General features: G+C 35.8%; 1 protein-coding gene across 1 annotated transcript; it reads right to left on the bottom strand.

Annotated features, from left to right (window-relative positions):
- Positions 1 to 3506: 3506 nt before the first annotated feature.
- On the bottom strand, positions 3507 to 11446 carry gpr20 (G protein-coupled receptor 20). The gene is made up of 7 exons (XM_038273064.1): positions 11029 to 11446; positions 5879 to 6157; positions 4935 to 5201; positions 4583 to 4827; positions 4345 to 4429; positions 4066 to 4191; positions 3507 to 3945 (listed from the first exon to the last, which is right to left on the bottom strand). The coding sequence occupies exons 2-7, from the start codon at positions 6152 to 6154 to the stop codon at positions 3760 to 3762; spliced, it is 1185 nt and encodes a 394-aa protein (XP_038128992.1). The 5' UTR covers positions 6155 to 6157; positions 11029 to 11446; the 3' UTR covers positions 3507 to 3759.
- Positions 11447 to 12651: the final 1205 nt, after the last annotated feature.

The following is a 12651-nucleotide window of genomic DNA, read 5'->3' as shown; positions in this document are numbered from 1 at the left end:
TTACACAAGTGTAAAACAAAAAGAAATTTAGCTTAGAACAGCTCTCTGGACAATTAGATTTTTTTTTAAAGTGCAGCCTTGAAAAATAGTAAAAAAATATATGTAAAAACAGTAATATAAACATATGACTGTAAATGTACAGTTCTAACATTTGATCAAATAGTTGTTAAAGTAGGACTACCCTTTGGGAAAAAAATGTGGGTACTCTACCTGCTTCAACACATAGTCATCACAGCTTAGTAAAATGGGAATTTGTATATGTCTGTGTGTTTGAAAATCTGTGGAGCTTACCTGAGATTTCAAGGATCTTATTTTGCCTTTAGAATTCCTCCATGGCATGGATTAAATAAAGACTGCAGTCAAGATATTCTTAAAATCTTTGGTCCATATTGACAGCATAATACAGTTGTAGTTTTGTTGGATGAGACCTTTATTCTATTGTTCTCAATTGCAGCAAGATTTAGTAAATGTGAAGGTCACTGAAGTGCAATGAAAGCATTGGCTGAAAAAAAACCACATTGAGGTAATTTGCAATTTGCAAATAGCCATAAAAGGACAGATACCCCCTGGTCATAACCATAACCAGAAACAGGGTCAACATCAACTGTTGATTCAAGGGAAAATAAATCCATACATCCATGATGTGTACACCAAATTCTAGCACTACTATATGTCGCAGCTAAACTTGAAATTCGTCAGACCAGTCAACATTTTCACTATCTGGAATTGTCTAATTCTGATTTTAGCCTCAGTTTCCTGTGGATTGATAGCCTGTGCTGTTTTCTGCTGCCACAGCCCATCTGCTTCAAAGATTGATATCTGAAAGATGGTATTTCACGTAAATTTGGATGACAATGGCCTAGGATGCAATGAGAGGCTCACCACTGGTGACTTGATGTCCTCAGGGTTATTTCATCAAGGTTTTTGCAACCACACTACGGTACAGCTGTATAAATTCAGACTATGGAATAACCACAGTGCTCTTATTGTTGGACCTTAGTGCAGCTTTGGTCTTTTTTGATTCTATTAGAGCACCCGGAAAACTCAATTGGCCTTTCTGGTAAAGCACTTGACTGGTTTAATTCATCTTGAAGGACATTGACATTTACAGTGGGGACTAATATCGAAGCACAATCTTTAAAAACTTACCCAATTATTTACCTTTTGTCAGCTTGATAACTGCAGCTGTGTCTTCACGGATCTGCCAAATAAATGTATCACACAGCTCCAGTTGATCTGAGATAGTGCTGCCCGCTTCTTCACTAAAACTTACAAAGTAAAGAACATTGCCATAGTTCTAAAGTCCTTAAACTGGCTTCCCATTTTCAGAGAAACATAGACCTACTTCTGGTATTTTATGAATTATTGAATTGCAAAACCACAAAATACTTTACAGACTTGTTGTTAGGGTATCAACCATCAAATTAGGTTTTCTAGTTCAAGCCTGCCCAGAACTAAAAATGGAGAAGCAGAGTTTAGTTTCTTTATGCTCCACATATCTAGAACAAACGTCCAGAATTCTATAAAAGTGCTGAAATCCTGGTTTGCCTTAAGTCAAGATTAAAAGCCTTTTTACTTTTAGCGCTGCATTTTGCTGTGCTATTTAGACTATTATCTGAACATCTTCAGTATAAATTTCTAGTCTAACTTTTTATGCCATTTCCATGTACTGTCTTCTATGTATTTTCTTATGTCCTGATTATGTATATGATGTTGAATTCTCTTCTTACTGAAATGTGCTATACAAATCAAACTGCCTTGCACTTTCTTACTGGTCTTTACTGGATATTTTATGTTTAAACCCTGATATGTAAACCTTAGACATGGTTGACAAAATTCCAGTAGATTGGGAGTTTCAGAAGTACTCAGACCAAGTTGTTTGGCATCAACTGTTCCACGTTTAGTGAGAACCTGATCAGAGTTCATTTGATTAACTGTTTTCTTTCCAAGACAAAGCAATATATGGAGCTAGTCTACTATATATAGTATTACTTAATCAGTGGTACTATATTCCTTTTATTTGTCAGCTCTGTTCCAACAGTGTGTGTTGACAAAATGCAGGTCACTTAGGCCTTGTCCACACGAAGTCAAAATGAACACGAAACGCTAATATTTTCCAGAACGTTTGTCTTAAAGACGGAGACGTAAAATAAATGTGATTGACCACATGAATGCATGAAAACGCTGCAAAATGTATGCCAGGCCTGTAAGTGGCGCTGTGGTGCCAAAGCAAAAATAGGCGAAAACAGGCAACGAAATATTGGGCATGCGCAGTAGTATTTATACAACAACCAAACCGGAAAACCCCTAGAAGAAGAGCCAAATCGATATTGCTCTGTTCTTCCTGGAGATATTCCAGAAGAAGAAGATTCTGTTGTAAGCTTGACAGCAGGGTGAGTAGCATGAGCAACAACCATTCAACACAGTACGGCGCCATTGTTGTTGTGATACTATGTCGCGCATGCGTGTTTAGAGGCGACGCTATGACGCATGCGTGTAAGAAAAAACATGCGGTCAGAGCTTAAAGATGGAACCGCGAAAACGGTGTTTCAAAATCTTCCCACTCTGAAGGCTTAATAAAAAAAAGATCGTTTACAGACCCCAGAAACGCCGGCTTCGTATGGATAAGAGGCTGGTTTGGTGAAAAATTAGTGAATTTAGGCCAGGGTTTGACTTCGTGTGGACGAGGCCTTAGACCTGGGTTCGTGTAAGGTTTCTTCCTGTTAAAAAGGGAGTTTTCCTGTCCACATGTCACTTCATGCATGCCAGCTATGAGCTGCAAAAGTCAATAACATAATGGAGGTGACTGTCCACTGTTGCTAAGTGCCCATTAGAAGGAGAAAATTCTGCAAAATTATTGACTAGATGCAATGTGCTGCATGTATGGATAGAAAATATTTTAACCAGTGAGACCATATGATTTAAAGTGATTCTGTAAAGTGCCTTAATAATCTTAAAAAATAAAAAAGTTTAGGGTAGTCCTGAGTTGTAAAACAGCAGATATCACTCCTTAATATTTTTTAAATTTGTTAAACACCATTTGTACATATTGAAATCACACAAAAATGTGGCTGAACACTGCAATATGACAATATTTCTATACTGTAAGGAAATGTGCTTAGTCACTTAAAATCAATGATCAGCTCATAAAAGAATTGAAGGTATAAAAAGTCTTAATAATCTTTACAGGAGCATTTTTTGTTTGTTTGTTTCTGGCTATTGTCTAAAATCTGCAGCTAAAAATATGTCAATATCATCACTGTTCATCATTTAATTGTTGTTAAATGGTAAATTTTAATACTGAGGCATATTCACAGAGTTGCTATAACTGTACTCAGTAGTTGCAAGAGTCAGGATTTAAATATGAACATTAGGAAGTATTTAGTCAAAGGAATACAAAGAAAATGTTTCTTTTTACCTTTAAATGTGAATGATGAAGGTATATGTCAGGATATCTGAAGGAACTTCACGAGACTTTATTGGTTATCCTGTATTTTATACAAGCTATGATACAAAGGTCCTTGAGTAGTCTTCTTATACGCAACATCATCCAATCAAAGCCCTGGGTGATGAGGATGCCTTAGCATGATGTAAAGCTTAGTTGTGTCAGGTGTCATTGCCCATGTAGCTGATCACAGCAAACTAGGATTCTTTTGAAAGTCTTGAGCTGAAGATCAGTCATAACACAGTAAAGCTGTTTTCACCATTTAAAGAAAACATTTATGTATGTCAAACTTAAATCTTCTTGTTAAAGCAGTTTTATGGTATGATATTACTCTCCAAAATTCGCCCCTGCTGTACACTGGGAATCCTGGTCATCATGATCCTGCTATTGGTGATGGCATTAACTATCCCTCCAGAGGCCTTGGAGCTGTGCTGCATACTGACAATGTCACCACTGGTCTGGTCTGGCTCAGCACGACGCAAAATATGTTTCATTGTGGCCTACAGACAGTAAACAGTGGTAAATAACTTAACTAGTAACAAATCAAAATAATAATTAACAGTTTTTAAGACATATACAGTTAGTGAGAAAGAGTGGGAAGACAGAACTTCAAGACTCACCTTGAAATTATTTGTAATAAAGCAGTACACAACAGGATCCATACAGCTGTTCAAGCTGCTTAGAGTGACGGTTAAGTGGTACACGATCACTTGATGGGGCATGTCAGGGTAGAAGTACAACAAAACCTACAACAACAAAGAAATTATATATATATATATATATATATATATATATATATATATATATATATATATATATATATATATATATATATATATATATATATAGTGCATGGATGGATGGAAGGATGGATGGACAGATATGTTTCTCTGACTCACCTGTCTGATGTGAAAGGGAGTGAAGCAGATGGTGAAGATGATCAACACAGTTATCAGCAGCTGGACAGCTCTTCTCCTTCTCTTTCTTAAGACAAGTGAGATGCAAAACTGTAAATCAAGCAATCGGGGATCTCAAAGCATCAAAAGTTATTCTTCAGGCCTCTTCCCTCCTTTGAAACTCAAGCTTTAACTGGTGTATAAAAGTTCAGATTTACTTTATTCTTCAGTTGCCCTTTACCTGCTCTGTTGCATCAGATGGCGGTCAGTTAAGGCCCACATAATGCGCAGTGTAAAGACAACAATGACAATGAGGGGCAAGAAGAACTCAGTGATTGTGAGGAAGAGGAGCTTTGAGATGCAGCACTCTGTTTGCTGGAAAGCAGTGGAGAGGAAGGAGTATGTAACCACGATGGCAAACAGCCAAACCGTAACGCACACAAGCTTGGCCACGCTGGAGTTCCTCCAACGACGGGAAGCTTCAACCTGCAAAGACAAAGCAGTTCAACAGGTTTTTAACATCCTGATAAGGGATTAGCAGGACACTATTTATCTTCAAAGACTGAATTGAGAAAGATGTTTGTTTAACTCACCTGCACAATGGCAAGGTAACGGTCAACACATATGCAGGTTAAAAACAAGATACTGCAGTACATGTTCACAAAGTAACTGAAGATGTGCAAATAGGAGCAGGTGAGACAAGCTCCTCCACTGTAGTAGAGTGAGATGCGAGTTGGCAGAGAAAGATTCACCAAGAGGTCGGTTACGGCCAGGTTGATGGTGTAGATCACAGAGGAGGTCTTTTGCTTCGTTCGGTAGCAAAAGACGTAAATTGCAACTGAGTTGAGCACCATGCCCACCTGGAAAAATAGAGGACATAAAATGCCTCACAAAAAAAATCAAACAGAAAATGCCCTAGGACTTTTCCAGCTTCTCGTGTTGCAACTCTACCCTTCAATTAATTTTATAGACACTGTATTTGAAACACCAATTAAACAATAACAAACGTTGTGAAGTAAATATATTTTAGCAAACTACAGTGTCTCTTTCTACATGTTAAGGGTTGCTGAACTGTGTTCTGGGTCCCTACACTGCAAAAACAATCTAGAAATAAGAAAAACATGTCTTACATTAAGTGTATATACCCCTAATTTGAGTAGGTAAATAGGAGAATCTGCCAATGGAATGAGTATTTTCACTCTTAAAATAATATAATTAAACTATATGCACTTGAAATAAGACAATGCAAATGTTCCTTTTATTATTCTAAATGTGAATTGTCTCATCTCCTAAACTCAAGACAATATCCACTTATTCTAAGAAAAAAAATTATTTACTGTTACCGTAATTGTTTTGCAGTGTATGACTTCATGATGCTGTTTGTTCTTTAATATTCAATAAAGGTTATTGGTTACTCTATATTTAACCTAGTATCAGTATAAAGAAGGCCAAATAGTTATTAACTACAAATGGAAAAACTTCAAACAGCGATAGAAATGGATAAACATTATGAAGAAGTTTTGTTGAGACCTCCTACCAGGAATATGACAGAGTTTATAACCATCAGTGCAATCCAGAGGCCGTAAAAGTCGTTGTAGAGTCCTTCGTCTAAGTGAGCCAGTCTTTCAAGATAAGCTCCCATGTCACTCCTGTTTGATTGTCTGGCTGTTAGAGGCAGCGTGGAAAATGAGGTGTTGATAGAAAGCCAGGATTCAGTATTGCTGCAGTTCATCATGTTGGAGATGTGATGATACACATTAAGAAAATTAAGATGGGGTAAAGATGATTGTGGAGATGCTGGTGGCTTGGTCATAAACTGTAAGAGAGAAAAACGCTCAATTAAATTATCTGTTAAAAAAGCAGCCTGCATGACTTTTAATGGTTTTCTTTTATCCCTCTAAATGTTGGATTCAGCATCTCAATAGTTATTAATTGTTACCAAGCTATACTGTTCACCTCTTGCTGGAATAAAACTTCCTACTCTCTGTTGCAAAAGTATTCAGACCCCTTGCATTTATCACATTTTATCACATTGCATCTACAACCTTCAATGTATTATATCCGCTTTTTATGTGGTTGTGTCAATTTTGGGCCTGAATTCATTTATGAAAACAAGCACAGACAGACACTCTCTGTCCAGTCTGGCAGAGCTATGAAAAATTTCCAAAAAACCAACAACGAAAACCCACCAAGAATAATGCTGTAACTTTGTAACTGCATTCGAGGACTTTCATAATTCTAAAAGCAGAGCATTTTACCATTTGTCCTGCTGAGTCCTGACACAGATCAGAATTCAGGATGATTTCACTCAGACTGAACACTTCTTGTAGGGAGTGAAGTTCCCCACTGTGGGACAATAAAGGGAATTACATTACATTTAATACGATGCAGTTATGGCATCAGCTTCCAGCTTTATTGTAGTCCAAACATTATTGAATCAAAAAGAGTCCAACTATCCACATTAAATGATTTTTTTGTGTTGTATTGTTTTCTGCTCCTCTTCACTCCAGAGGGGGACATGATTAACATGCAGTACAGTGATTGGGATGCAGTCTGTGTTAAATGTAAATGAAGTGTAACTTGCACATTTACACAGTCAGTAATTTGCCATGTCTTTTGTTGTTTCTTTCTTGTTGCCACTGGGTTTGACTTTTAGTTGAGATTTATTTTTTCTTTTCTTATTTCTGTAAGATGAGTCTTTGCTCCTTACAGGGGAGATATGGGACTCTCCTTTCTACACTCATGATTGTGATTGGTCTGCTACCTTGAACCTGCCCCTTTATATGTTTACGTTCACAGATTCATGATCAGTTAAAGCTGGATCGAGATGGCGAGTTGATAACCAGCTTCGTGGCACCGCTGATCCTGATTACCACTGTTGTGGATAGGTTAAACTGGATGAACTGGAAGTGACCCTGCTACATTGAGCTTCCTTCATGGTATAGGCCTCTGGTATCACAATAAAAACATGATTCAGTAGTGAATAGAAAATGCACAGCACACTTTTTATCTTTTTATCTTTAAAGTTTTTTTAGAACTATTGTTTGGTTTGTCATCCACATTAGTCACAACCTCTGTCTATTACTATAAAACTTAAATACACTCAAGTTTGTTGTCGTAATGTGACAAAATGCAAGAAAAATCAAGTGGTATAAATGCTTTATCTTGCCATTGCATTTTGAGTTGAATGTGCAGAGAGGCAAGAATAGCTTTTTTTCATTCCTCCGCCTCGACGTGTCCTTTCTCCGTCTTTGACCCTACAATGCTTGTTGTTGTTGGCACAGCTGCACTGACAGAACCACTTCAAAATCAATTTGTGAGCTATTTGGTATTTTTTATATAATACAACATTCCCTGCTAGCAGAAACCATCTCTCAAGGGTTATGGGCACATTTATTTCCTTTTTTGTCAGAATGACAAAAAGTATATTACTCAATTTTTCCAAATGCTAAACTGAATTGAGTCCATTTTTGTAGATTTACACATCTTAAAGTAACTAAAAAAAAAAACTGCCCTGTTGAGTAATAGTTGCTTAGTTGTGTTTATTTTACTTTAAGAAAAGTGGTAAATTGTTCTCACAGCTGAAATAAACCAAATGCATTTGAGCAGAACTTGTTTGTGTGTTAACAGGATATTTACGTATTCATAATTTGTACCATATCAGATTATTAGTCTACAATTATTCACTGGAAATAGTCATTTCTGAGGCCGATGAAACTGCAAAAGCTGCATTGATGTCAAAATAAGATAGGCCAAAGCTTTTTTAGTGCTAGGACAGCTATTATGGTAAGGATAATTTTTTTTATAAAGTCAGTGAATAAAGGCAGATACAAGATATAAAAAAACAATAATGAGTTATATAAAGCAAGGCAAAAGGGATAACATATGCCCATATGTTACACGAGGACATATTTCTCAGTTTCACAGCTTTGCATAAAATCTCTTTAAAAAGTGTCTTTGTCAAAGATTTAAGATGATATATTTATAATTCAACTATTAGAATTAAACTGTCAGTTGTGTATCGTTATCAGCTGAATAACTCATTAAGAAAGGTGCTTTAGTATGAATTTCAGTTTATTCTAATTTTGTCATATATGTTAGGCAAACACTGGCAGGAGGCCAATCACATCACATTTTTCCTGCATGTCAAATACAGTTTACTTACTCGAGTTCTCAAACTTTTAAGGATTTGACTCACAAAAATAAAGGTAAATAGACTCATGATCCAAAGAATTGGTTTAGTGTATAAACTTCTCTACAAAACCACTAACATTGACAATAATAAAAGTAAAACAAATAGATTTATTTGACAATTTATCAAGTTTTTTTTCTATGTATATGTGATATTTTTATCTCCATTGCATATGCTTCACCATCATAATTTCCTTCACTTTCAACAAAAGATCTCAAGACACCATACTTGTTGACGCACTTTGGGCACATATGTTAGAGAACCTAAGTGCATAATGTAATAAAGACCAAGGAACACAGAAGACAGCTGTAGAGAGGTTAAAAGCAAAAGAATTTAATAACACAGGGTCACTGAGCTAATGCTGAGCTAATGCTGATGCTAGACAGTCAAGGTCAGCATTGAATAGAGAATCATCTAAGAGGCTAGTAGAATCACTGGAGGAGCTGCAAAAAGTCACAGCTCAGGTAGGAGAACATGTGACCTGTATACACTTTAGTCATGCACTTCAAAAGACATAAAAGCCTGCCAAGAAAAGTACTAGTGTGCAAGACAGCCAAAAGAAGCTATGTTTGAAGTTTGCCATATTGCATATAGGGGGAGCAGTGAACACGCAGAATAGGTGGATCTGGTCAGGTTAAACCAGAAATAACTTTCTAACACTTTAGGTTTCAAATTGAAACATTGTGGGATTTTGATGTGGGAAAGCCTTTCTTTAATGGGCTGAGACTGATCAGAGCTGATGGGAAGGTGGAGGGGCTCAGTAAAAGGCAATCCAAAACAGAAAACCTGCCAAATCCTTGAACGGACTTGGGATTGAAGGAAAGGAGCAATTTCCAGCAGGACCATGATGTTAAACATAAAACAAATACAACAGATTCGTGCGGATCAAACATATTCATCCCGAACTTAAATTTTAAATATAAATCCAATTTGAAATCTTTGGTGAGACAAAAGTATTTGTTTCCAGATACTGTCGTTCCTGTGGTGCCAAATGTCCACAGCTGGGGGAGATCTCAAAATATTGCTGCTGTAACTGCAGCAAAAGACAGTTCTACAAACTATGCCATCAGATGCACACCACACAGTTGTGCAATACCTTTGCTTTCCAACCACAAATTACCAATCTCAAAAACATTGAACTTTGTGGATTTAATCTCAAGAAGCAAAACTGCTTAAGCAGGAAGATAAGTAGTCATATGAAGTTTATAGATAAGCTGCTGTATAACACCTTTTTTTATTACTGTATTTTTGTACAGCATTTTAATTTTATGAGGGCACTTAACCGGAACTCTTTCTGATAGATTTTCTTTCTCATTTAGTAAGGGTTATTTGTAAAACCTGGGAAACATAACTGATATGGCACTTCCAAGAGTGGAACAGGCCTGTTGCAAATTCCTCTCACTGAGTTATTGCTAAATCTCTGTCCTTCACAAAAAGATTGTGGAAGTCCACAAATCAGGAAAGGGTATGAACTCATTTCTGAAGGACTAAGAGTTCCCACAGGAGCACGGTAGCCTTAAAAATAAATTGACTTTCCAGCTAAATTGAGTAACTTAGGAGGGAGGTCCTGAGACACAGAGAACTTAAGAGAAAATCGTAATACTGCTGCAAAAAAAAGCTTTGGAGAAATGAGTGACACGCAAAAATAGGGCCTGCAGTTCTGCATTCTGTAAACCTTTCATGGTAAGTTTGTTAAACAGAGGAAATTACGATTCGAATGCAGGAGAGAAATCACACAAAACATAAAAAAGCTAAAAGATCTGTAAAACAAGAAAACTAATAATAAAAAAAGGGAAAAATGACTAGATATTTAATTGCGAAGTTTAAAAACTGAATCAGTTATTTGATTTTCACTTTGTATTATACAAATTTTTTTTATTGTTTCTATTTAAAACACACATAGAAATTTCCCTAATACTCACAGAATGTACCAAATTGCATTTTGTTTAAATTAATTTACTTTCCAAAGATCCAAACTATCTCCCTTAAATCAACCTGTTTGGTTATGATTATAATTTGATTGAAGAAGAATTCAAGTTTATTGTCATTACGCTCTCACAAGTACAAAGTAACGAAATTCACTCTCAGCATTTAACCCATCCCCTTAAACTGTATGCACCACACAATAGTGCACATCCAGCATAATTAATGTATGTGACTGTCAAACATTACTGAGAGAAAATAACACTGTCCAAATAAATTCCAGCAGTGTGAGAGTTCTGTTTGGATGAGTGTTGACTGCATGAATGACAGAAAATACAGAGAGAAAGAGAAACAAAGGGTGAGACAGTGTCAGGGAAATCTCACGCTGATTTAACATCATCAGACTGTAGCTGTAACTAGAGACACCTTTTGGCAAAATGAATGTTTTCTTGTTGCTGTAATTCAAATAACAGCTAGTTTGTGACTACATTCAATTCTATGAGGACTAACTGTATTTTAAGTGTATTTTTATGTTAATTTAGTACCATTTAAAAAAAAAAAAGATGGCTTACCTATCGTGGCTTCAAATCTATTTCCTAATGAAGTTGCCTTCTCCTCCAAAACCAAAAGTTCTTCGATAAAGTCCAAAGAAGCATCATTCTCAATTCAACAGCATTCATGCTTTTTGTTTTTAAGACAATATTTGATGTCTTGTCTCAGTGTATCAATCAACACTCTTTTATCACATTTTTGAGTCATCCTAAAAGGCTGCAACAAAAATGTTCCCCATCAGTAGAAAACTGTTTCTGATTCCTTACTCGACCATTTCTTGCTCTATTGGTATATTTAAAATCCCTGTGATCATCTGCTTCAGATTCCTGGTCTCATTCATTTTACCATACATTCTTCTTTTCCTCTATCCCCTGTCATGTTAACATCATTTTCAGGCTCTGGTCTCTCTCAGTGTCCCTGCCTTCCAATTTTTCTCCCTCGAATTCTAGAGCAGTCCTCTGTTTGGTGCTGAGACAGGAAGTCTCTGCAGTGTTTACATTCTGCAAAGGCATGTTCAAAATCCACGCACATAATATAAGAGTGGCTGTTGTTGGAGTATATCTTTACTAAAAACAATAAATTATGTAATAGTAAAAAAAAAAAAAAATCCCGGTAACATGCAAACATGAAAAGGCAACTAATGCTCCCCTAAAATCTATATGATTATTTTTGCCTGGCTCTTCTGTATTTTAAATTCAGAATTTTTGTGTGCATTTATTTCAATTGTTTTATTAGACACTGACAATTTTAGATACCTACAAAAAAGTAATAGTTTAGTGGGGTAAATTCATGTAATACGTCCTCTACATTGGTTGGAATCTCTGCAAAATATGTGCAAAAAGAAATTTAGTTTATCTTTTGTTGCACTGTTAAAATCTGACACCTAATAAACTTATTAGGAAGGGAACATTTTAGTTTTGCATAATAAATGGTGCCAGAATAAAAGCGTCTAATTTTTTTAAAATAAATATATTTCTTTAAATTCATAGAAACTTTTCTTAAAAAATATATTTTTGTTTTCATGTCAAAAAATAAATATGATTACAAACAACTAACCATTTATTTTAGCCCATTTTTAAAATTGGAAAGGGAAAATGTCTTTCTTGTAAAGCCAGGTCCAAAGTGTGTAATTGCTAAGCTAAATGTTCTCTGGTTGTTCTGATTAAAAAGAATAATCTTTGCCGAACATAAAGTGTCAAAATTTACTTGAAAATAAGCCTGACTTATTTTTGTCATCGGGCATGATTACCTCAACTGATATCCTTTCCCTTCTCTCCTCCTTAGTTTAAATATAAACGTAGCTTTCCATTCATTGTTTAATATCTGTCACTGTTCTGATGGGCCTGTAGCAGCAACAAGGCATGCAGTTTAAAATCTCATATCGTGCTGCTACAGAAATTAAAATCATATCAACTTTGCAATGTGTGATTTTAAAAAGCACAAAGCATATACCATGCTTCAGATAAACATTTTTATTCTGTGTATGAAAATAAAGCATTTTTGCTTAAATTTTTTCACTACAGTTAAAGCAAAATTTTTAACCGTAGCTTTTTAACAATTAAGAGGATGTTAAAAAAGGCTATGAAGCCAAGAGTGGCAAATATTTCAGTTTTACTCTGATGCAACAAAATTTGTTTATCTTA

Source organism: Cyprinodon tularosa, unplaced genomic scaffold, assembly GCF_016077235.1.
Source record: "Cyprinodon tularosa strain WSP-4 unplaced genomic scaffold, ASM1607723v1 ctg854, whole genome shotgun sequence".
Taxonomy (NCBI): Eukaryota; Metazoa; Chordata; class Actinopteri; order Cyprinodontiformes; family Cyprinodontidae; genus Cyprinodon; species Cyprinodon tularosa.
The sequence above is the reverse complement of the archived record's forward strand: the minus strand, read 5'-3'. Positions and strand labels throughout refer to the sequence as shown.